We start from the raw sequence: 24,189 nt of genomic DNA, 5'->3' as shown, positions 1-24,189 counted from the left end.
CAAATCAGAATGAGTGTCTTTTGTTGTTTCATCATTGTCGTTGTTGTTACCTCTATTTATTTGCCCAGCCCAATCTGGTTAGGGAGAGAATCCTGTCATGGCTTTCCTAAATTTTGTCTTCTCTGACACTGCCATTTAAATCAGTTTAAAATTAGCAAACATTGCTTAATTGTCTACTACCCGCAAAGCATACCTTCTGACTGTACCTCATTTGATAGCAGAATAAGTAAGGTATCAAAATTCCATTTGCAATTCCAGAGTTAAACTGGGTATTACAAAAGAAGCATACTTCCCATTGCCTGCTAAAAAGTAATTCACTATTTAGCAAAAGTCTTTAGAAGTTACTGGCAACATGAAGAAATATTTTGAAATTGCTATTCTCTATAGCTTTACTCGAGGGGGTATAACCCCTTCTTTTATCTTTATTATTTCTCTGCAAAGGATATTTTCCTCTTATGGTTAGCCATTGTCGTAAGCAAACTGGTCACAAAAGGGCTAAGTCTACAATCCTTATGCTTTCTGGCGGAGGTACTTAAGTCAAAGCACAGGACCAAGTTTCTGATGGACTCTATTATGTCAGTGAAGCAGACAACATTTCCATCACAAAAGTGGCATGAAGACTAGGGATGATCAAGGCTTAATTAAAAGTTGTGGTATGTGTTAGACAGTTAAGGCAACTGGACAGATTGTAAAGAAAGGCACAAAAAAAGTTCCAGGTAAATGAATCTTTCAAATGTTTGTATTTTAAAAGTAGAACCATAAATAGTATATATTTAACTAGTTTTTAATTTTTTCTAGTGTGACATTTTCAAAACAATATATTTGGTGCATCAACCTAAGAATATATTTATGTTAATGTGTGATAGGAAAATGATTGTTTGATAACTTGTAGTTTAAGAGTCTATGGGATCAAATGAGATGCAGGCTAAAATAGATTACTTCCTGATTTATGACAACTTTAAATTTTTCTTATGTTTTCTTCATTTGAGGGTGCTTTGCAAGAGAACTAGGGTAAAGAAAACAACTAAATTTAAATTCAATAGAATTCCCCACTTCCAGTGATGGCACATATCCCTGAAGAATAAACTGAGGAGTAGCACACTAAAATACAGGGAATGTATTATCAAAAATTTATAAGTGAAACTTCTTTTAATGCCACTAGATGGCAGACATTAGCTGTGAATCTCACTAAATTTTACAGAGTTCAAGATTTAATGATTCTTGTTATACATGCATATCAAAATATCACTTTGGAACATGAAAGTGTATAACTATTGTTTTAAATTAAAAATAACATTATCATATCATATTTTATAAATATTAATGTGTAATTTATTATATAATACATATAAAACCAAATGTTTAAAACAGATTAAAAAATAGAACAGTCATTTTTGACAGTGACTCTATATGTAATGGTCTTTTTGGCACATGCAAAAGCTCGCAGCACAGTGCCTGTCACAAAGAAGGTGCTCAGGGTACACTCTCTGAGTAAAGAAATGGAAAATCTCTCATTCTGTTAATGTAGTTTAGAGCGTTTATTATTTTCCACATATTGAACTATTCTTGAATCCCAAGGATAAATACCATTTTAACATGGTGAATAGTCCTTTTTTATGTGCAGATGACGTTACTAATATTTGTTGAGGACTTTTGCATCAGTGTTCACTAGAGATTTATCTTGTGATTTTCTTGAAATGTCTTTGTATGGCTTCAGTGTCAGTGTAATTCTGGACTCATATGTTTTTGGAAGAATTTGAAAAGGATTGGTATTCATTCTTTTTTAAAAGTTTGGTAGAATTTACTGGTGAAACCATTTACTCTCAGGTTTTTCTGTTCTTTTTTGTTGTTGTTTAGGAAGTTTTTGATTATTGACTCAATTTCCTTACTAATTATTGGTTCAAATAGATTTTCTTTCTTTTTTTTTTTTGGTGATTTAGTTTTGTTAGATTGTAGCTTCTAGGAATTTATCCACTTCTTCTAGTTTATTGAATTTATGCTGTATAATTGTTCATAATAATCTTTTAGGATTTTTTAATTTTCTGTGGCATCAGTTATAATGTTTTCTCTTTCTGATTTTAATTATTTGAAACTTCTCTCCATTTTTCTTTGTCCTAGCAAAGCTTTGTCAATTTTGTTTTTCTTTTAAAAAAAACTCTGTTTCATTTGGTTTTCTATTATTTTCAAATAGCATATCTTATATGTAGAAATCCTTAAAGTAACAAGATTCACATGCCCATAATTCTAGCTACTCAGGAGGCTGAGGCAGGAAGAATGCAAGTTTGAGCCCACCCTGGGAGAACTTAGAGAAATTCTGTCTCAAAAATAAAATAAAAAGGTGGGAGGCTGAGATAGCCTCAAGTTTAAAGCCAGCCTCAGCAAAAGCAAGGTACTAAGCAATTCAGTGAGAACTGTCTCTAAATAAAAATACAAAATAGGGCTGGGGATTTGGCTCAGTAGTTGAGTGTCCCTAAATTCAATCCCCAGTAGCAATAATAATAATAATAATAGTAAATAAAATAAAAAGAGCTCATGATATAGCTCAGTCATAGAACTTGTAGAGCATGTACAAGATGCTGGGTTCAGTCCCAGTACCATAAAAATATAAGCTAAAAACACTTCACAAAATTTGTTAGAACTAATAGGTGAATTTAGTAAAGTTACAGATACCAAATCAATATACAGAATCAATTTATTTTCTATATACTAACCAACAACTACCTAAAAGGGAAATAAACAACTCATTAACAATATCATCAAAAAGACTAAAATACTTAAGAATAAACTTAACCATAATTATAAAAGACTTAATATTGAAAATTCCATACAATAACGATGAGAGAAATGACAAAAGTTTCAAATACATGGAAAGGCAAACCACATTGATGAATTGGAGGACCTGACAATGTTAAATGTCTATATCACCCAAAGTCATCTACAGATTCAATACTATTTGTATCTAACTCACAATAGCATCTTTTTATGAAAGTGAGGGGAAAAAAAATCCTAAAAGTCATATGGAATTACAAAAGATTTAGGTAACCAAATTAATCTTGAAGTATAACAAATCTAGAGATTTTATTTTTTTCAAAACATATTACAAAACCACGGTAATTAAGAGTATATTTAGACACAAAGATAGATAAATAGACCAATGGAACAGAACAGAGAGCTGAGACTTCAACGCATATACTCATGTTTAATCATCTTGCAAAAAGACTGCCAGCTATACACAACAGGGGAACAATCTCTTCAATAAATGGTATTGGGAAATTGGAAATCTATGTGCAATGAAGGAAATAGGAGACTTATTTTAAATCATATACAAAATCTAACTCAAAATTGATTGAAGACTTAAATTTAAAACCCCAAACTATAAATCTCCTAGAGGAAAACATTGGGTAAACCTACTTGAACACTGATCTTAATAATAATACCTTGGATCTTATGCCAATAAGCAATAGAAGCAAAAAATTGACAAATGGGCCTACATTAAACTAAAAAGTATAGCAAAAAGCAATAGTAGAACAAAAAGTCGACCTAAAAAATCATAGAGAAAATAAGGGGTTAATCTTCAAAATACATAAAAAACTCCTACAACCCAATAGCAAAAAAAAAGAAAGAAAAAAACCTAAAAGCCCTATTTTAAAATGGGCTAAGAACTTAAATAGATATTTTTTCTAAAGAAGACATGTAAATCTCATTTTTATGTTTAATTATAAAGCAGTCATTAAAAATAAATATAATGGAGACCAGTAGAGTAGAGGAAGGAGCTCAGGGAGAAGCAGGAGGGGAGGGTATGCATGTCACAATGAATCACACTATTATGTTTAATTACAATGCATCAATATAAACATTTTGTAAAAGAAGACATGCTTTATTTTTGAGACGATCAATTCAAAAAATAGTCATGTGGGTCATAGTCAGCAAGGAATCTTCTTGATGGTTATCAACTTTGAATGAAAAATTTGTCTCTACACGAACACAACTATACAAATACATTATCTGAGAAGGACTGCTCTTAATAATGAGTACTAACACATCATGCATCAACTGAGGTCATTCTCACCTATTCTGAGAAAGGAGGCAAGAAGACAAAAGGGAAGAAATTGAGCAGCCCAAATTTTTAAGAGAATCACCTCTCTCATCTCTAGCAGACAGAGGTCAAAAATAACCAGGCTCAGGCCCAGGACATAATTATATGAGGTGTGGAGCTCAGTAAAAATTCAATGCTCAATTCTGGAAGGTCTGTTCTACCAAGGTCAGGACCTTGATTGGAAAGAAGTGAAACTTTGCATCAAGGCATCTGGAATGCTATACTTGATCAACTTGAAACAGTCTCCTCTGTACCTTCTGGGTCTACAGAAGTGACCCATTTCTCCTTGTCATTGAGTAGATTTCCCCTTAGTTTGAAGATGCTTTAACATTTATTCTGCAGGTAATTGAGGACTGACTTCCAATTCTTTTACCAGGCTATTAACTAGGATTAAGTCAAAATATAATCCAACAGGGAAAAGCTGACTCTGTCATGGAAGAAGGATCATGCACCAAAGATTCTGCAGATCTGAGCTAGAATGTACCAGCAGAAGCCTTGAGAGAATGTGTGGGACTAAATCCTGAGGGTGCTGAATTTGAAAGATCTAAAGTTCTGTGGCAAAAACTTGATAAGAATGTATCAGTGTGACAGTGGCAATTAAAACACTGGCATAAACCATAAGGAACAGGGCTAATATGTTCCTTGGAGCTTGGGAAAAAATGAAAGGACCACATAAAATGAAGTAAGACTTGCAGAATTTTTATAGCAAATGGTCAGGAAGGAAAGAAATGATTCACATAAATGTCATTGTAATATAAGTATACTACACGAAATCAGAAAACCCACCTCCAAACTATGTTTCATAAGAGGATCCAAAGAACACTACAATATCAAATTAATAAGGAGTTTGATGATGAGTGACATCACCATCAAGAGGCTCAGTTGATGCTGTTTTCCATAAATCAGAGCTGAGAGAGTTGTTATCAAAATTTTGCACACTAGTTGCAATGAGGATAATAGGATACTAAATAGAGAGAAGCCCTGCTCTTAAATAAGAGTCCAAAAGAAGATGTCTCTCATAATGAGAAACATGGTCAGAGTGGCAGCTACACGTTCTGAACAAGAGAGCTATGGGCATTCTTACTAAGGCACATTGTTCCATATGCACAATTGGTGGATAACGTGTTAGAGTATTTCACAATTTATGCAAATAAGCAAATTAAAAGATTTGTGATCTTGAGATTTAGGGAAGTCCCTCCAATAAAAATCATATCTCATACCCAGTACCCAGAGCTAATTTGAAGACCCAGAATTCATTAATTAAAAAAGCAGTTGAGTCCTTATGAGGAGGAAAAAAAAATCAAAAACAAAAACAAAAATTCCCACTTCAGCAATAATTACCCTTTCTCCCAGGAAATCTTAGGTCATTTACTTCTGGCAAGTGATCTGTGTAAAAAAGGAATATCAGACATTTTGAGAACCATGAGTCCCAGGGTTCAAGTTTGATTCTTAGGCCTAACATATCACTGTGATCTCAGATTCAGGGCTCATGGGGGGCAGATAAAATATATGGAGTCCAAGTCCAGCTTACTGTCTACCTGTTCAACTCATGTTCCCTCTGGTGAATATTTCCAGGCTGCTCAGGTACATGGTAAAATATAATCAGAGTAGAGATGATTTTTGGCAGAAAACACAACATTAATGCCTTTTCTTGTGACAAAGATCAAATGTAAGCTTTTGAAACTGCCCCTGGAAAGGACAGTAAATAAAAAACAGCATCATGATCTGGGGATAGATGGGAATGACAAAGATTAGGGCTGACCTTAATGACTTCAAAGACAGTCGTGGCCCTGTCCAAGCCCCATTTAAATTATAATTCTTTCCTCTACAAAAATTATTTGGCTCCTAATGGAGGAAAGGAAACTACCTCAAACTCAACCAAGGAGTCCCAGTTTCATGGCTGGCCTAGATATAGTGACTTGACAAGAGGAGAACATCTCTGCCTCAGGTAAATAGTATAAGGGCATTGATTTGAGGGGTATGTTATTTTTATTCATATGAGAAATGGATTTACATTCAAGAAGTAGACAATGATATATATTTATGGTCTTGCTCAGGTTTAGGTTAATTCTTTCACCTACCATCACAAGGTAGTTCCATGGGATCATTGTTGTCTGGACATGACATATGGTTCCATTTTTATCTACCCCATTATATTAATTATACATATGAGCAACACATGGTAAGAAAGCTGGAGGCCTGGGTAAGACATCTGCACACAAAGGGTGGAAATGAACCCTATGAAGATTCAGATGAAAAGGCCAGCGCCCTTACCAATTTTTTTCTTTGTTTTTTACCTCCAACTCCTGTGGTTTGGGATATGTTGGGATAATTCTTCTAAATTAAAGGATAATTATTCCATTTTGTATTTCCCATCCACTAAGATAAAAACATAACACCTCAGAATCATACACTGATCTATTTATTCAGTGACATTAAATGGTGACAAATTTGACACTTACAGCAAAAAAGGGATCTTTAGCAGGTCTAGGCTGAAGAGTAGCAACCCTTCCTCCGAACCACATGACCCAACAGGGCTATACTGGAAGACTGTATGGCAAGAAAGATATCATGGGGAGTTTATGGAAAATCCCCCAAATAGTGGACATTAGTGGTGCACACTTGTGAACCCAACTATTGCAATCTCAGCTCCGTAGGAGGTTAAGACAGGAAGATGGCTAGTTTAAGGCCAGCCTGGGCAATTTAAAGACAACTTGTCTCAAAATTAAAATAATAATAAAGGAAATAAAAATGGTGGGGACTTGGTACATAGCTCAGTGATAGAGCACTCCAGGGTTCAATCTCTGATACTAAAAAGCAAGAAAAGTTATAAAATTATGTACCAAATAAATATTTGATTTTTATTTTGGAAAAAAAAAATCAAATTAAGTTTCTGAGTAGCCTAATAAAGAATTTTGTATTATTTCATGGTAAACTTTTTATTTTCTAAATTATTTTCTATGAATTATCTCTATTTTAATGCCTTAATTGTGATTTTTAAATACAATCACAGTCTGAACACAATTGGAATCCTCAGTTTTTTTTCCATTGATTATTAGAAAGTATATCAATGTAAATTTTTACTCAAAACAACCACATCTCTACAGCATATAAGCCTTGACATAATTGCAGAAGTGAAATTTAGACCTATCAAAATATGTGACAAGCTACACAAAAGTATCTAGCAATGTTGAAAAAAAAGATTCTGTTTTATTGTTAAAAAGTTGTGTTTTTAAAAAACCTTTTCAAATAAAGAAAGTGACATGATAACGTGGTGACCTTTATGCTGGTTAAAGTCAAATGTTTCCCATTTGAGTCACTTTCTTTTCTTAATTGTTCAACATCTTGACTTCTCCTGTCTGAAAATTGAATAGATATTGCATTCCTGTCAGTGATAAAAAAGAAAAAAAAATATTTGTAAGAACTTGAATGTCTACTAGATAATGGAAATATAAGAACTGTCCAATAAAGGTAAGGGAAATGTTTTATATTTTGTTAAATATAATACTTGATATTTATTTTGTTAAGATGACTTTTACAATTAATCATTGGTTCAATGGCTATAGATAAGTTTCAGAAAATGTGATTGAGTATAATTGAAGTCACAATCAACCCCATGGCACCAGGTTCACCAATAGTTAACATCTCAGATTATATATAATGTATGAACAAAGAAAGAGGCTGGAGATTTGGATTATTAATTTTATTCTTCTTTAAAAACCATAATGATTATATTTCTACTGCTTATTGTTCAATTCTATTAATGAATTTCCTTGTCTTACTCTGGAATGCTTCACATGTCTTTTTGAGAAACTCTTCTCTTCACTGTCACTAACATCTACTGAATTTATCTCCCAAAACCCTGAAGAACTTTGTCATGGAAAGATTAAGAAAGAGGAGAAATCTTCAAGGTGATACAGAACATATACACAACAGGTACACAGTTATCCAAATATTATGAATCAAAACAGCCAGCCACTCTTTTATTCAACATATTGAGTGTCACCTTAGAGAGGTTGGGTTGCAGGCTCTGGCTCTAATCCACTAGGATTTGAATCCTGTTTTTCACATTTACCAGCTACAAACCTTATTCAAGTTATTTGACTTTTCTCTGTCTTGTATCATCATATACAAGGTGGGACTGGTAAATAAAGTACTTAGCTCCTAGGGTTGTTGTGAACATGAAATGAGTTTATACATGTATGCCTGGTACATAAAAATTGCACAACAGTGTAGGAATTTTTGTCCACTGCTCATAAAGTAGAAATTATTCTTATTTGTAATGTTTTATGTATCCACTGATTTATAAAACTTATATTTAAATCATATTGCCCCTCAATAAAGAAATGGGTTAAGCAGCAGAAAAGCAGGTAGAGATCAAGAAAGAGCAAGACTGATTTGAGAAAACAGTAAATTTAGCATTTAATAGAGTAGCTGCATCCCCAGACCTGAAGACAACTCATAAACTTCTTGAAAGAGCACTATGTGGGGTTAAGATGTCTAAGTTCCCATATGGAAGGTACTTTGGTATTTAACACTGAGACCGACTTTTACCTATTGTAAAATTTTTATGTATAATACATATTTATTTATTTAATTGTATTGGTTCATATTTGTCATACATGAAGATAGAATCCGTTTTGAAATCATTATAAAAGCATGGAATATATCTTCTTCTCATTCAGACCCCAGTACTACAGCTTTCCCTCCCCCAGCCCCTGATCTATTCCTCTATTGATCTTTTTGCCCTTTATCTATAGTTATATTTTTAATCAGTTTTTTGTGAATGCACATATTGGTGAGAGTCACTGTGGTATATTCATGTATGTACATAAGAAAGTATGTCAGATTCATTCTGCTGTCTTTTCTTTTACTATCTCCTCTCCCTTCCCTTCATTCTCCTTTGTCTAATCCAATGAACTTCTATTCCCCAACCCCTTATTGTGGGTTAGCTTCCACATATCAACTAAAGCATTCAAACTTTGGTTTTATGGATTGGCTTAGTTCACTTAGCATGGCAGTCTTCAGATAAATCCAATTATTGGCTAATGTCTTAAAGTCATTCTTGTTTATGGCTGAGAGATACTCCATTGTGTGAATATATATCACATATTTTTTATCCATTCATCTGTTGAAGGGGACCTAGGCTGGCTCTATAGCTTAGCTATTGTGAATTTTGCTGAAATAAACATTGATGTGGTTGTATTACTGTAGTATGTTGATTTTAAGTCCTTTGGATATATACCATGGAGTGGTATAACTGAGTCAAATGGTGATTCCATTCCTAGTTTTTTGAGGAATCTGCATACTGCTTTCCTGAGTAGTTGCATCAATTTTCAGTCCCACCAACAATGTATGAGTGTTCCCTTTTCCCCACATCCTCACCAACATTTATTTATACTTGCATTCTTGATAAATGCCATTCTGGCTCCATGTAGTTTTAATTTGTATTTTTTCTAATTGCTAGAGATGCTGAACATTTTTTCATATATTTCTTGAGCATTTGTATTTTTTCTTCCTCTTGAGATGAGAATTAATGAAACATTTTAATAGCAAACATGGCATACTTAATCCAATCTTTTTTCCTTATTTTTTTGACAAAAAAGTCACAGTTATTGACATGGATATGAAACAATGGAAGACATACTGCGGTAAATAAATACAGAGATGAATGAGTTATTTTCTATCTGAAGAAACCACAGTATATGGAGTTGGCCTTCACTGGCTTAGAACACTTGCTCTCCTTTACTGAATACTATAAAACTGTAGATAAACTTCCCTTGAGTACCAGCATACACACAACACCCATGAAATAAGCATTGATATTTACTGGGGTCACATTAGTCCAGGTTGAATGTATGGTGAAGAAAAATATTGGGATAGAAACAAGATTATTATAACAATTGCTTCAGGTTGCACAGGGGGATAGCAGAAAGTTCTGAAAGGAACATCTTTGGAAGAATAAAAACTAATGATGTTGGACGTGAACTATATACAATAGGTACAACTAGAAATAAAATTCTTTTGAAAAACTAGTAAAAGCATATTTTTGGATCATTAAGAAAATTTATTTCATTAAGCCATATTTCATATATGAAGCCCACCAAAGCATGCCATGATTACAGAGGATAGAAAGCAGGAAAAATAATGACTCAATCTTACTGATAACAATATCCTCCTTTATGTAGTTTAGAGCCTATAATTCTGGGACTATAGCAGTGGCCTCTAAGGTTGGGGACACACATGAGAGAAGGTGCACAAAGCAATCTAAAGAATGTAGAACATTTTCTAGGAGTTTTATTTATTGCTGTTTTTTTCACATTATAGCATATATTTTGTCTAAATTTTTGAAACTTGTCATAAAACAGTACAGTACTTCAAATACAAACACTCTTATGGAATGTTTTAACAAAGACAAGATGTATTGGGATTGTTGCTGAACATGTATTTCCTGATAGGAGTGATTATATAGCAAATAAAATGGCATGCTTGAATATTATTTGTCTTTCAGTAAGGGATTTACATAACCACAATATAGCATGGATTATAATTTATTAACTTTTAGTATACAATTACAGTTGCCACAGAGGCAGGTGTGTACTAGGGTGACATGGGGTGATGAGGAAGGCAGTTGATTTTCATGACAAGCCTTTGTTATTATTTTATTTTTTACCCTGTTCTTACATTATTTAGGCCTTTCAAAGAAAACCTTATTATTTTCTTAAATTGATTTTAAGGTGAGTGTTCTGTCTTGTGATAGTGGTATCACGTGCTATTATCAAGTGGTACATTAATCAGTCTGGAAGCTAGACAATTATTCAAATTAGGGTTTTCTAACTACTCATGTCTTCACAATAATCCAGAATATTGGTTAAAAATACACATTTCTAAATTCCTCTCCTTAAAGAGCTGGGGTGGGGCCCATAATTCTATAATATTTTAAGCATCTCAGATAAATTATTAGGATTGGGCAGTCTTGGAAAATCTTGCTCCTGAATAAATTTCCTGAAATTTTGATGGAGACATGAAGTTGTTATTTTGACAAGTTTTCCATGGCATACAGGAGGTTTATCATCTGTATCTGGTAGTATATGAAATTTAAAATCTACATGACATTTTTTTATTTTACATATTTCATTCAAGTATAAGATGAATAACAGGTAGTAAAAATGTTCACGTGTTTTTATTTTGTTTTAATTTATGTTATTCAAAGCTCACCTGACATAATACTTCTCTCTATCTGCAGATAGATGAACTTTTGGATGCCCCACTTCAATCCCAGTTCCAACAGGAGGAACAACTCCCTCCTCCTATTGGCTCTTGTATTCTCAATCTTATCTATAAGCTTCTACTTCTTGCTTAACTTCTTCCTACATTTTTCAGAGCCTATTCCTCCTGATGGGGTCCTCCTATTTCCAATTGTAAATGGGGCTAGAGCAATTGAACGAAAAGGACATTGAATGTCCGTCCTTCTACTTTGGGCAGTGTGTCTCAATCAATCCCAATGCACACTTGGAATCACCTGGGAGATAAGTAGGCCTTTCACACCTCCCAGCCCCAGTCAAGGGGAACTGCTGTGACTAGGACACAGATGTCAGCACCTTTTAATAAGAGTGATATCTCCAGCTCATGGGTGAGGGAACTGAAAGTTGAAACAGACTGTTTCCTCCAAATTATATGAAAACTAAGTGATGCATTTAGGGTACCAGGATAGCCCTCCGTATTCCCAATCCTCTTTTTGTCCCTGTATCTCTTTAAAATACGAACAAAATTTTATCCATTTTAACTCCATTTGATATTCCAGTAAAATCTCCCTCTTATCATTATACATATATACAGGTAAGAGACAGAGTCAGACATATATACCTGAGAGATAGTGAGTTTTAACCTGTCCTAAGAAAAGAATATTTTGTCCTAAATACTTTGGATTATCTCTTAAGTCAAAAAGGACTTTTAAAGGACAAAAATAATCTATAGGTATCCCTTTATATTGTGCTACTATTCTTTCTCCCCTTCTGCAAGGAAATCTCAGTAAAGAACAGCTTACACCTGATTACTCATTTCATTCAGTCGTTACTCCCTTGTACCCAGATATTTACCTTCTTAAAGGTTACCAGCAATCTCTTAAATAGCAAATCCCCTCTTAAGAAAATATGTGTGGAGTGCCTAATATTTACTTGGCAGCGGGGATAAACATCCAATTAATATCTCACACTCTCTTCCAAGAAGAAAAACAAAGATAGAGGCCAATGATATCATATGTGATGGTGTTTTAGGAACAAAGTGGAGACACACCCATTCAAGGAAGTTTCTTCAGGTGATTTGATGTCTAAGCTGTCTTGTTTTACAAATAGAACTTAGCTGGTTGAGGAAGGGTAAAGGCAGTCAGAGCATAAAATGAAAAAGTGATATAACTAGAATACATGTAATGATGTTCTTCACAAAGAATAAAGGCATGAAACATTGTGACGAATTTACTAAGCTACAAATGGTGCTATACTCATAGAACTGATAAAATGTATTTGGGATTGAATATTTCTAGGGATAGTGAAGACTATGCTCATTTTCATTTGCTAAGGATTTGGAATTTTGACAATATAAATTTAGCTCCCAGTCTCTATTTCCTTGTGGGAAAATTTGGAATGTTATTACCTCTCTGTGGCTTTATGAGGACTGAACATAATGTGTTTTTTGCCCACAGAGACTGGCACTTAGAACATGCCCACACAATATTGTCCATAAATAGTTGTGTCATTACATAGTAATTGTGGAAGTAGTGTTTGAATTTATTTAAGAAATTTAGGAAAGAAACAGGGAGGTCTTGGCAGGCAAAAGTGATTAATTAAGTCTATTTAAGTAGTAATAGGAGATTTATGGCGGATATGGAGAAAGAATTTGAAACTACATAAGAATAGGGTTTGTGAATTTCAGAATATAGATTTTAAGAAAAAGTATGTCAACAATTCATGAATCATTGTGATAAAGAAAAAATAAATATTTTTTTTAAAAAAAACAATACAACAACTTATAATGTACTTGTAATTTTAATCAAAAATAAGCATTTATAATTCTTTAAGTTAAGCATATTTTACATAATCAAAATTTAACATTACACTAATCACTCCATAATGCTGCTCCTTAGTATTGTGAAATTGATCCTGTTTAGAAAGTACTTTTTTAAACATAGAAATATTGATACCATATTCTGCTTCTTGCCAGGATCAATTACATGCCCATCACACTGTTGACAGCTGGAAGAAAACATGTACAATTATTATTTTATTCTAAATTGTCTTCCTAAATGTCAACAGTGACATTGTCAATGACCTTATAATCCCTAATAGAATTACTACTTTGCAATTCACAGGCCCGCTATACTAAAGTCATTCAAACTTCAGGAAATCTGACAACTGAATAACATAATTGTCTTGTTTATCTAATTATTCATTAAGTCATTACTTAAAACATACGGAAAGCCTCTGTATAGTTTCAGAGCAGTTTACTGTACTGAGGTCATATCCAAATACTGCTCACCATTACACAGTGTTCTCAAGGCAGCTAGAAAGATTGTGCTCTATCACCTTCCTATCGACTTGATAACAATAGGTATAGAGAAATCAGAATTAGGTCAGACCTCTCCTAAATCATATGTCATTGGAAATTTATATAATGGCTATTTCAGTGGAGTATCGAATATGTGGAGATCTTTCACTGAGTTGAGTAGATACTTGGAGGAGAGAAATTATGTATAGTCAGCTTATACAAGTATTTTAAAGGATAGTACTCTGCAGAGTAACAGAAAAGAGATGGTTACAGAAAATGTGAACGGGGTCAGAGGAAGTACTTCAGAAGTAGTAGATTTTAAGTCATGTCAGGTAATGCAAATAACCTAGCAGTTGAAACATAGAAAATGTATCCATGAGAAGACCAGAGATGTGGGTCCCCAAATTATAACTGGAGTGGATGGATATACCCAGAAACAGGAACACTTCTCTGGACTTGGGATGTAAGAATGTATGGTACTGATGCAGGCATGTTAGTGAAATTGGTTTTTAGAGGCTTAGAGTTTTTAAATCAGATATGTCTTTTGTTTGTGAAATGTGCAAAGAAATCACAGTTCAGAGTGAGAAGAGATGGATGTGTTGAAGATTTGAGAAAAGCAGGAGAGCTGTGAATTTTCATCACTGAAGGTGGTAAAAGTGAATTTATTTGGGATCTATAGTCTGATGTGATTACATTGAGCTACGATTTGAAAACATGGTCATAAATCCGAACTGAGTCCAGAGCACATAATTGTGTTACTTTCAATAGGAACACACTGCTGCTTAAATGCAGCCACAGATTCAATGACAGATTCAATGACAGATTGCTTTAATCAGGACTGAGTTCTTTACCTGAATTTGAAGGAGATGGTAGGACAAAGAGTGAACTCTATGTGAACAGAGTAACAGTGATGAACAATGAAATCCCATCAGGATGACAAGTAAAGTGACATTAGAGAACTAATAGAGAAAGAAAGAGAAACACGGTCTTTAGCATAATGATGTGGAATAAATTAATAAATATCTAAGTATTTTGGATTAAGTTGGATAATAGAGAATATGATATTTGGACACTAGATTTTTGAAGTGTTATGATTATTGATGATGTTACAGTCTTGGGTGTGACCATAGGGATGGGTGTCTGGAATAGGAAGAAGGACAAAAGAGCAAGAACATAGGAGTTAAAAGAATGATCAGCCATGATAAAAGTTGATAATTTCTGTGAAGGTTAAATATGGTATAAGATGCCAGGAAGTATTATAGGATAAAAACCCCGGAAGCCAAGAATTAAAGTCACTGAAGGATTAGGGGATGATAATAAAAATAGGTAAGGATTGTTAAAATCTAATTATATACACCCCAAAGGGCAATAATTTGTAAAGGAGGAAAGAGATGTACACTGTGCAAGGAAGAATTGTAGAAAAGGTAAGTCACTTAGTGCCAGCCTCAGCTTTGACAGAGTGTTTGTGCTTAAATTCCACGGTGGTGTTCTTCAGGGACATTTCCATTAGTGCACAAAAGTGAAAACAATAATGTGGTAGGAGAGCAATGAGGAGATACATGTAGGCCCTGTAGATGCATTTAACTTAGACTGAGTGGTAGAACTGGAGAAGATGACAGGTATGAGAAATGCAAAAGAGAAAGGAATACTGGCCCAAGTGGAAGAAAACTTTGTGAAAGTGTTGGCATTTGTTCACCATGCTTCATGCCAAGACTATGCAACCTTTTCCCACTCTTCCCCATCTATAAACACACACCAATTATTCACCATATCTCCAGTGCTCATTCTTTTACAAAGTCTTCTCTTACTGGTCTACCTCACAAGGACCTTGCTGTTCTCTGAATTCGTATGGAGCTGATTAGATGCACTGTGCATGTTAAGAAAAATTAAAAAAAAAAAAAACTACCATATATTATTCCCTACAATTTTTTACTTATATCTCTACCCAGCTGGTTTATGGGTTCTTGAAGAGCAAAAGCCATATTTTATGCTTCCTTAGATTCTCCCAAGTAATCAGAAGAGTGGCCTATGATAGTTAAGTGTTGCATAAATGCCTATTGAATTAATATTATGGATTAGAATAATATATATGCTAATGACCTTGGTATTAAATGGAAAATACCTCTCCAAAGACATTGAATCAAATATGGTTTTACATAAAAATTAATCATGTAATTCAACAAAACATTGCTGTTTGCAATTTAATTTAACCTACCTTTTTTCATCCTTCAAAAGGGAGAAAACATAGTGAAGGAAATTTGAAAGCCATTTCACCAATACACCATCAATATAGATTTCTCTTGCTATATAATTTCATTCGTCACTGTCACCAATGTCAAGCACTTAAAATAGAATGTTAGCTCTTTCTTAATTTTCACTTCCACACTCAACTGAAGTGCATACAATCTCCCATTTTGATTTATGAGTTACCACTTATGACAGTTTATTTGCAAATGCTTTATTGTCTGGACACCATGAAAAATGCAAGAATAACTTCTAGTATCTCTGACATGAGTTCTCTTTTTCCTTACCTGATGATTTCCAGGCAGCAAGTTTGGTTTTGAGTTTGGTTTGGGAACACTACTCAAAGAGTTTCCATGCCTACAAAAAGTGTTAAAGAAATTTTTGAAATATTTATTGAATCTTTAATGCAAGTGATATATTTTAGTGGTTATGTACATAAATAATAAATGATGCAATGGTTTCTTTTATAAATCAATAGGTAAGCCAACACTACATAATGCTATATTTAAATAGACTATAAAGTATCTCTTAATAGCCTCCTAGACATTATAAATCAGAATCACTTATGTTCTTAAGATTAATAGAAGTGTTTATTATTAATAATCTCAGATACTATCTCTTCTAAATAAAGTAATGGATCTCGATGCTGTTCTAAGTAAAAGTTTATATATTTCATTTGGTTTCTTGAAACATGATATTTGTTCTCATCCCTGGGACACTTATGCCTCTTATCATTAAATGACTTGAAAACAGTATTAATCCAATTCAATGGCAGCAGAAAACTCATACTAGGTCATAATGAGCATTTGTAAATGCAATTCTGCTCTCTAGTATGCCTCTATAATTGAAATAATATTAGGTAGTCAATAAATATTGATGAATTAAGCTTGGGCTACTTAAAAAAATTGACAAAGAATTTAAGGGTTAAATGTAACTTTTTAAAATGTCAATCAAAATCTTATATTTCTAAATTTCATCTCTATTGAAGTATTTAGGACCAGTTTATAAAGCCTAAAATTTCTTTCTTTAAAACATCAAATCTGCTTTTACCTTGGTACCTGCCCTGGATCCTTGGCAGTGAGACTTGGTTGATGCTGCTGATGTTTGTGACAATGAGGAAATAATCTTGAACAGGCAGGAACACTGAAGTTAAAGGAGGTTGGGTAGGGGACAGGGAAGACATTTACAAAATGAAACCAATGTGCTTATTTTTTTTATCAAATGTAGTTACCTGCTTTAATCTTACTAGCATTGAGCTTCCCAGTTAACCGTTCCCAGGCAAAAAAATAAATAAATAAAATTTAATCTATTAAATATATGCCAGTTAATAAGAATTTCTTTTGAATTTTAAAATGAATATAGTATACTTAATTTTACAAGGATAAATAAATTAGTTTTATAATTTTATCCTTCATTTTAATAAAACTTTCATAAAAATAATTATTTGGGAATTGGGTGGTATCCTCAAAACTGAGAAAATAGCTTTTTAGATGTTAAAAATATTTCAGAATAACATTTCTACATTTAGGGGGGGACTATGGGATATATATGACATTAGATATCAGGGGAGAAGTTTCTAGTTTGATAGATACTGTATTTTAGCACTTCGATTTCTGTCATGCTTGGTTGTAGCACATCTACAAGACCCCTCCATGATAAGCTAGTTTTAAGACCAGGAATTTCTCATAGTGAAGAAGTGGAAATAAAAATAAAAACACTGATTATGCCTTCTTAATTCACTAACTGCTTGTTTTTTAAAATAATAAATTATTTATTCAGGCAGTTGATACTACCATTACAAATCCACATAATATTCTAAGGTATATGTCACCTTCAAAACAGAAATTTAAATTCACTGAACTATCTCCGCTTCATATAAAGGTCACAACCTCTTTATGGTCCTTCCTAAACTTTTACTTTCAGGCTAACCCATATTACCTTGTGGAATCTACACTCCATCCTCCAGGATAAGAACCAACCTTACTAGTAACTAACATTACTTTCTAACATGAGTAAAACTGTAGAGTTAATATTAACCTATTCATGTTCCATTTCTATCCTTCTCAAAAGAAAAATAAATCACTTTAAAATACATTTTGTGCCTTTTATATTTTTCCATTGGCTCTTTAAAAGCCAGCTTCAGTAGCACTTTGTCCATGAAAATTTCTTACCGAATCCTTCCAGGTGAGTTAGGTATATTGCAGAAACATGTTTAAATCCTAATTAGACCCCTATCACTTTCCTTTATAATCTAATGTAACTATTCATTTTCCTGTGTCCTTTCTACCAGAGATGGTGCTCCTTGAGGGCAGGTATTATCTGTTATCATCTCTGTATTCTGACCACCTGTCACAATATCTAAACCATAAGAACTTAGGTAATAAGTTTTAAATGAATTTGATCCTCCTATAGTTACTATTGCAATCCTTTATCTTACAATTCTTTATCTTTTGAGGACCTCTATCTATCCTTAGGTAGGTAAATATCGTTTATACATATGTACCAACTAAATTTTATGTATTTTTTGTAGTATCTTTCAAAATTTCATTTCTTTTTCCTTTTTTTGTTGCGTTTGTTTGTTTTTTTAATGCTTGTATCATTGGATTGATCACTTAGAGAAAGAGCATTAGCTTTTGAACCAAAACATCCTGAATCTAATCTAAAACAGAAGTACTATTCTCTCCAGCTTTGTTGCGATTATCAGCAAAGATAACATTTACCAAGCACTAAAAGTAATAGGTGAATTTATCTCAACCTTTTCTTTCCACTTTCATCCTGGTCTTTTAAAGCCATTCTTGATGTGTTTTATGATATTCAAACAAATTCAAATGGAAGCAAAACTAAAATCTTACTCTTTGAAGAGGCACCATGCACCAGCATAGAGGCACGCCATAAAAAGAGCTCCTGTTAGAGTTAATACTGCAGGAAACCAGTTATCAGGGCTCCAGTAATATGAAATCTTCTTCAAGACAGAAGTAGTAATCTGAGTAATACAGGAAATGTTTACTAAACATTAACAATGCCATTGACAAAAAATATATAGTGTACTCTGAGTTTTTTCATATATCACTGTTTACTCTTTATTAATAAAATAAGATTTTCATATAAAAATTGAAAATATTTCACTTGATATTTATTTGAAAAATTAAAAATCCACATACAGTAAAATACAAGGAGTATCAAACTAACTCCTCTTTCTACACTAAAGACAAACAAACAGTTCTCTTTAGAAATAAATATCTTTGTTCGTAATATTGGATCTGGCCAGAACCCTCTTTCCTGCCTTTCCCTCGTGGTGAGCATTTGTTCCATATCAGTGTCATCCTCTGCCTTTGCTTTTGCAAGAACCTTAACTTTGGGGGTAGAATTGCCTTACCCACTCTCTTTCCTCCTATTTCTACTGTAACATCTAGAATATTTTACCATATTTATTAGTTTTAATTCTGAATTTTCCTACTGAGAAGTAAACTATTAAAGAAGGACCATTTCTCTGCAGCTCTTGGCACAGAAAAGACATTAAGGGAGTGTTGGCTAAATGACAGGTAGAATGAATCAGCAAGATGTTTACAGGGTGAAGTATTATTTTAAAAATTAGTCAGATCACTGTTTCCCTTTTCTGCTTCCTATCATAAAAGCACAAAAAGGCTCTTTTTCCTAGGTGAATCCCCCGCATCATCTCAGGGGGAACCACTTAAGAAGCTAGTAATTAACACAAAGCTCGCTATAGATTTTAACTTGGCGTCCTTCACTAAGGAGTATGTTCCCAGCAGATGGCAGCATAAGATAGGATAAATTCTGTGAACACATGCATCACATGTGCCATTGCTTAAGGTAACTTAAGTCAGGAGACTGGCTTCACAGAAATGAAAAATAAATAAGTAAATGAAATTAAAAGGTGTGGGGAACAGACCTTTCCAAAAAGGATTAACAGTGGTGGTAGCAGAAATAGTACTATTTACATGATTCAATGAGAAGAATCCTGATCACTTTCTTGATTGCTGTAGTTGTAGAGATTAAGTATTGTATGACTAAACATTCTATTTACAGTACAATGGTAGGGGCGTGCCTAGACAAGAAAGATCAAGAAACCAGACTAGTCTCCCACAATGTTTGTTGAAATACTGTACTTTAATTTTCCTGAGTAAATAATACTCTATTGCATTTCCACATAATAAAAAAAAAAATGAAAAGGATGACAGACAACCTGATTACCACCTAATCACCTAGCTCTGTTTTCAGCTCCTTAAGAAATAATACCCCTACCAAGTGCAAGAGGGAAGAATACTATTACTAATATAAGGAAAGAGACTACAATGTGTACCAGTGTTTCTTCCAAAAATATTTACTGAACACCTACTATATTCCAAGAATTGCTTAATAGAGTATAGAGCCTTACAACTCCAAAGGGTAGAGTTGGCATGCATTATTACCCACCATGTGCCAGGATTTGTCCAAGTCTTTAAGCTATTTCTGTTTCCCTTAATACCCATTCTGAAAGAGAGGTGTTTGCCACCAGCAGTTTACAAAGGAGAAATGAAGGCCCAGAGAGGCTTGGTGTGTTACCTGGAGTTCTACAGCTCCAAGGGGCAGAAATGATGTTCACATATAGATTTGTATATCTTCAAGCACCAGGTTCTTTCCAGCTTTCTATGCTACCTTCTCCCCAAACTGAGGATATTGTGAGAGTTTTTTTGTAATGTTTTGAACAATCAATTAAAAAAAAGAAAAGAAAAAATCAAATCTGTATCAAAGGGTTGAGGTACTGTTCTGTAAATCACCATAGTTTTCATATAAAAGTCATCATATAAGTTTTTGTCCAAGAGAATTCAGCTCCATAGAGCCAATTAAAGGCACTGGAAAATTGCTTAGAAGCTGGATGAAAGAATCATCCTCACTTGTACTTTGCTTGTCTGATAAACAAGGCTATATTTTCCTGTTTCTCTATTATTCCCCATCTTTTTCTCATGTACTTACACAAAACATATCTAAAGCTTTTATTATAAAAGGAACATTTTTTTAACATTTCAAAGCCTAAGACAAGTGGGGATATTACTTTGTTGCTGCAATAATATAAAAAGAGCAAAACCTTTCTGCAGGGATTAAATATAATATTAATGGATTATATTTACATAACATGTTTATTACAAGAGCTTTCATATCTCTTGTTTCATTTGATCTCTATAACGTCTTTTGTACAATAGATACAGCTATTCTAATCTCTCTAGTAATCATATACACTGAATAAATATTTAAACGTGTTTTATGTGCAGGCTTGGTGCTCGAAAGCTCTCTCTCTCTCTGTACACCCTTTCAATCAGTGATTCAAAACAATTTGAAAAAACTGAATTTGGGGATTAGCATTTCATACACTTGATGTTTCCATAGCTTATTATTCCCTTATGTTTTAATTGCTTTTAAGCTCTTTGGAGCCCCCAGAGGATAATAATCATAAGGACAAAGGCATTTGTTCTTTGTTACTTCTTGTAGTTCAACCTGACTGGACTTGCTGCCTCTGGTCTTTTTTTCTCTATTTAATCCTTGACTCTGCTGGTCTACTTTCGGTTCCGAAACTATCTAAATTGGCTATGTATTATTTATAAAATGAAGCCCAAAGTCCATGGCATTGACTCTGGGTCCTTGTCAATCTACCTAATCTACTTACCTAATCTATTTTTCTGGCCCTGCATCTGGCCACCCTGCTTTATGGACTCTAGACACACTTGGTTGTTCATCTTTGTGGATTATCCATATGATCTCACATCTGTGCCTCCATTTCCATCATTTATAAATATCTTTGCTTTTTATTCTGTTCATCAAAGGCCTACATCAAATTCAAGTATCCTTTTCTTAGACTTTCTCTTATTATTCTTCAAGCCAGATTTTGCTACACTGTCTGGCCTACATCTGTTTACTCCACCTTTACAGCACTGGTCAAAATGACTTGCAATTTCATTCATTGGATATAAATTTCTATACTTACTATGGCTTATAAATCTTTTCAGGATATGACCCCTTTATTCATCACTTCATCTCACTCTTTTTCTCCCAACTCATCAAACTGGTCAGAGGATTCCTCAAATCTGAAGCATTTCTCTTGTCTCTTTCACAGTCTCTTTGGTTCTACTAAGTCTGCAAGCTTGAGAAAATTATTTAAATTCCTGAACTCTCAGTTCTCTCTTTCACAGCATAGCAAAAAATAGTTAAGACTTTGAATTTGATTAAATCAAGTGATGGGTTTATTTAATGTAGAAATTTTATGTATGGATGGGCTTACACACAAATTTCATAATTAGGAAATTTTGTTCAAATATTAATTTTATTATTTTCTCCTAAGGAAAAACTATTTAAATTCATTTTAATTATATCCTAAACCTTCTGAACGTCATTTTTAGATCATGTGTATGTTATTGTACAAATTGCACCTTTTCCCCCGTTGTAAATATGCTATTAAATTCAGGCTGAAACTTTTTTTTCTGTTGCTTGCAGGTTTGCCCAAACAGACAGTACAAAGATACTTACACACTTTGATGATTGAGCAGTTACTCCTCTCCTTTAGGATCATGAGGAGTGATGAAATAAATGGCTAAGGATTTTGATGGGACACTGGAGTTTGTATGTCATCAGACATTTATCTCACCATTAGGTAAATCACCAGTGAAAACAAAAGAATTTCCCGTCTGTCATTTGGTCACGCACTAAGCTCCTTACAGCTGTGTGCAGTTAATTTTGTTTGATTCATAACCTTAATTACTTAACTAGTTATATTTTACAGAAAAGACAATAATGATAATCTTCCCTGTCATGACAGCTTTCGTCAGTGGATATTAGAGTCACAGCAGATGTGCAAGGCTATAACCTAATAGAACACAATTTATGTTATTTCTACTGACATTCCAATTATTTCATTTAACTCTCACTGAAGATTTTCTTTAAAAGATTGTCAATAAGAAGTTCCAATTCATTTATGTATTTAACTTCAAGTTAAATATAGACCAGACTTCTATAAGAAATGTTAAGTGCTTTTTAGTAATAAAACACTGATAACTTAAGCAGAAATGCTAGTTTTGCCAACTTACTAAAAATTATGATTTAAAATTAATAAATATTGTAAAATAAGCTTTAGAAAAAAATTAGTAATATAAAGAAAACAGGCCATATTTCCCCCCCCTCAGTGCAGACTATGCAGGAGAACCAGAGGTTTTGTGACTATCTCAGCAATCACTTAAGCCTGAATAGTTTTAAACAATAGATTACTGTCTTCAATCAATGAATTAACATTTATACAACAATTAATACAATACTAGTAAGGATTAATGGCCTTCTTTATTGGGCATTTAACTAAGAGGGCTTATGAAATAGCTGTTAATAATTGGAAATGGAGGCTCAAGCGTGGTGATGGCTCAGCACAGGTTTACAGTTATGAACTGGGAGAGCTGGGATTTGAGCCAGGACCCACTTCATTCTCATGGCCAATCCCTGCTATACTACTTGGGACTTGAGATTATCTACTCTCAAATGTAAAAACTAGTTCAACAGAGTCTGCATGAAATGAGACTGTTACCATTTCTTTCATTTCAAACTTTGGGTTGAAAACATTATTTCCATTTAATAAAGAGGTTTGGTGATACCGTGAATGAAAAAAATATGATAAAAGTTTTAGAAATTAATGTCTAAAGTGTTTCGTGAGCATTGTTACTATATCAAAAAAAGGTCAACTGCTTTACTTTTTTTGAACTCTGATATTACGCCTAAAACTTATTATTTACTTTCACATCCTAGATCCTAATTCAATTAATATGTCATCAAATGAAAATAATACACAAAAAAGAAAAAAGAATATGGAAAATTATTTTAAAATATAAAGACAAAAGTTTAAAATAATTTATTGTCCAACTATCATTTTTCTACAATGGCAGAACAATTAGCAAAAAGACATTACACAATAAAGGAAAATAAAATGATCTAAAATAATTTTTTAAATCTCTTTAATCCTAGTGATTTGTCCCACTTTGATGACCCACATTATTATTCTCTGAAGGCCATGGAACCTTTTTATTTGTTGTAAAATGTTAAATAGATTATTGGCTTTTACTTCTCAGATTACTTTTTAAAATAAATTATACTAGGTTCTGAAAAAAATCTATTTAAAAAATAGTATTAAATGTGATATCAATGTACTAAAATGTATAAGTATGTAACAAATATGATACAAATTCAGAATCTGCATCATACACTGAGCATTACTTTATACTTGCACTTCATGCCTGGCTACTTGTTAAAGTTAGATGTCTTCCCACATAAGGAAA

General features: G+C 33.3%; 1 protein-coding gene across 1 annotated transcript in view; it reads right to left on the bottom strand.

The window, feature by feature from the left end:
• The window catches only part of LOC124106515 (protocadherin Fat 1-like), a 149,747-nt gene that overhangs the window by 26,025 nt on the left and 99,533 nt on the right, over positions 1–24,189 (bottom strand). The window contains exons 19-22 of the mRNA XM_046464165.1: positions 18,736–18,866; positions 16,934–17,026; positions 16,171–16,240; positions 15,855–15,865 (exon numbers count right to left, since the gene is read on the bottom strand). Of these exons, the coding sequence (XP_046320121.1) occupies positions 15,855–15,865; positions 16,171–16,240; positions 16,934–17,026; positions 18,736–18,866 (305 nt within the window). The remainder of the gene's footprint in view (positions 1–15,854; positions 15,866–16,170; positions 16,241–16,933; positions 17,027–18,735; positions 18,867–24,189) is intronic.

This window comes from Marmota monax, unplaced genomic scaffold (assembly GCF_021218885.2).
Source record: "Marmota monax isolate L192 unplaced genomic scaffold, Marmota_monax_Labrador192_F-V1.1 WCK01_AAM20220418_F8-fsc00065, whole genome shotgun sequence".
NCBI lineage: Eukaryota > Metazoa > Chordata > Mammalia > Rodentia > Sciuridae > Marmota > Marmota monax.
This window is presented reverse-complemented; position numbering and strand designations above follow the sequence as displayed.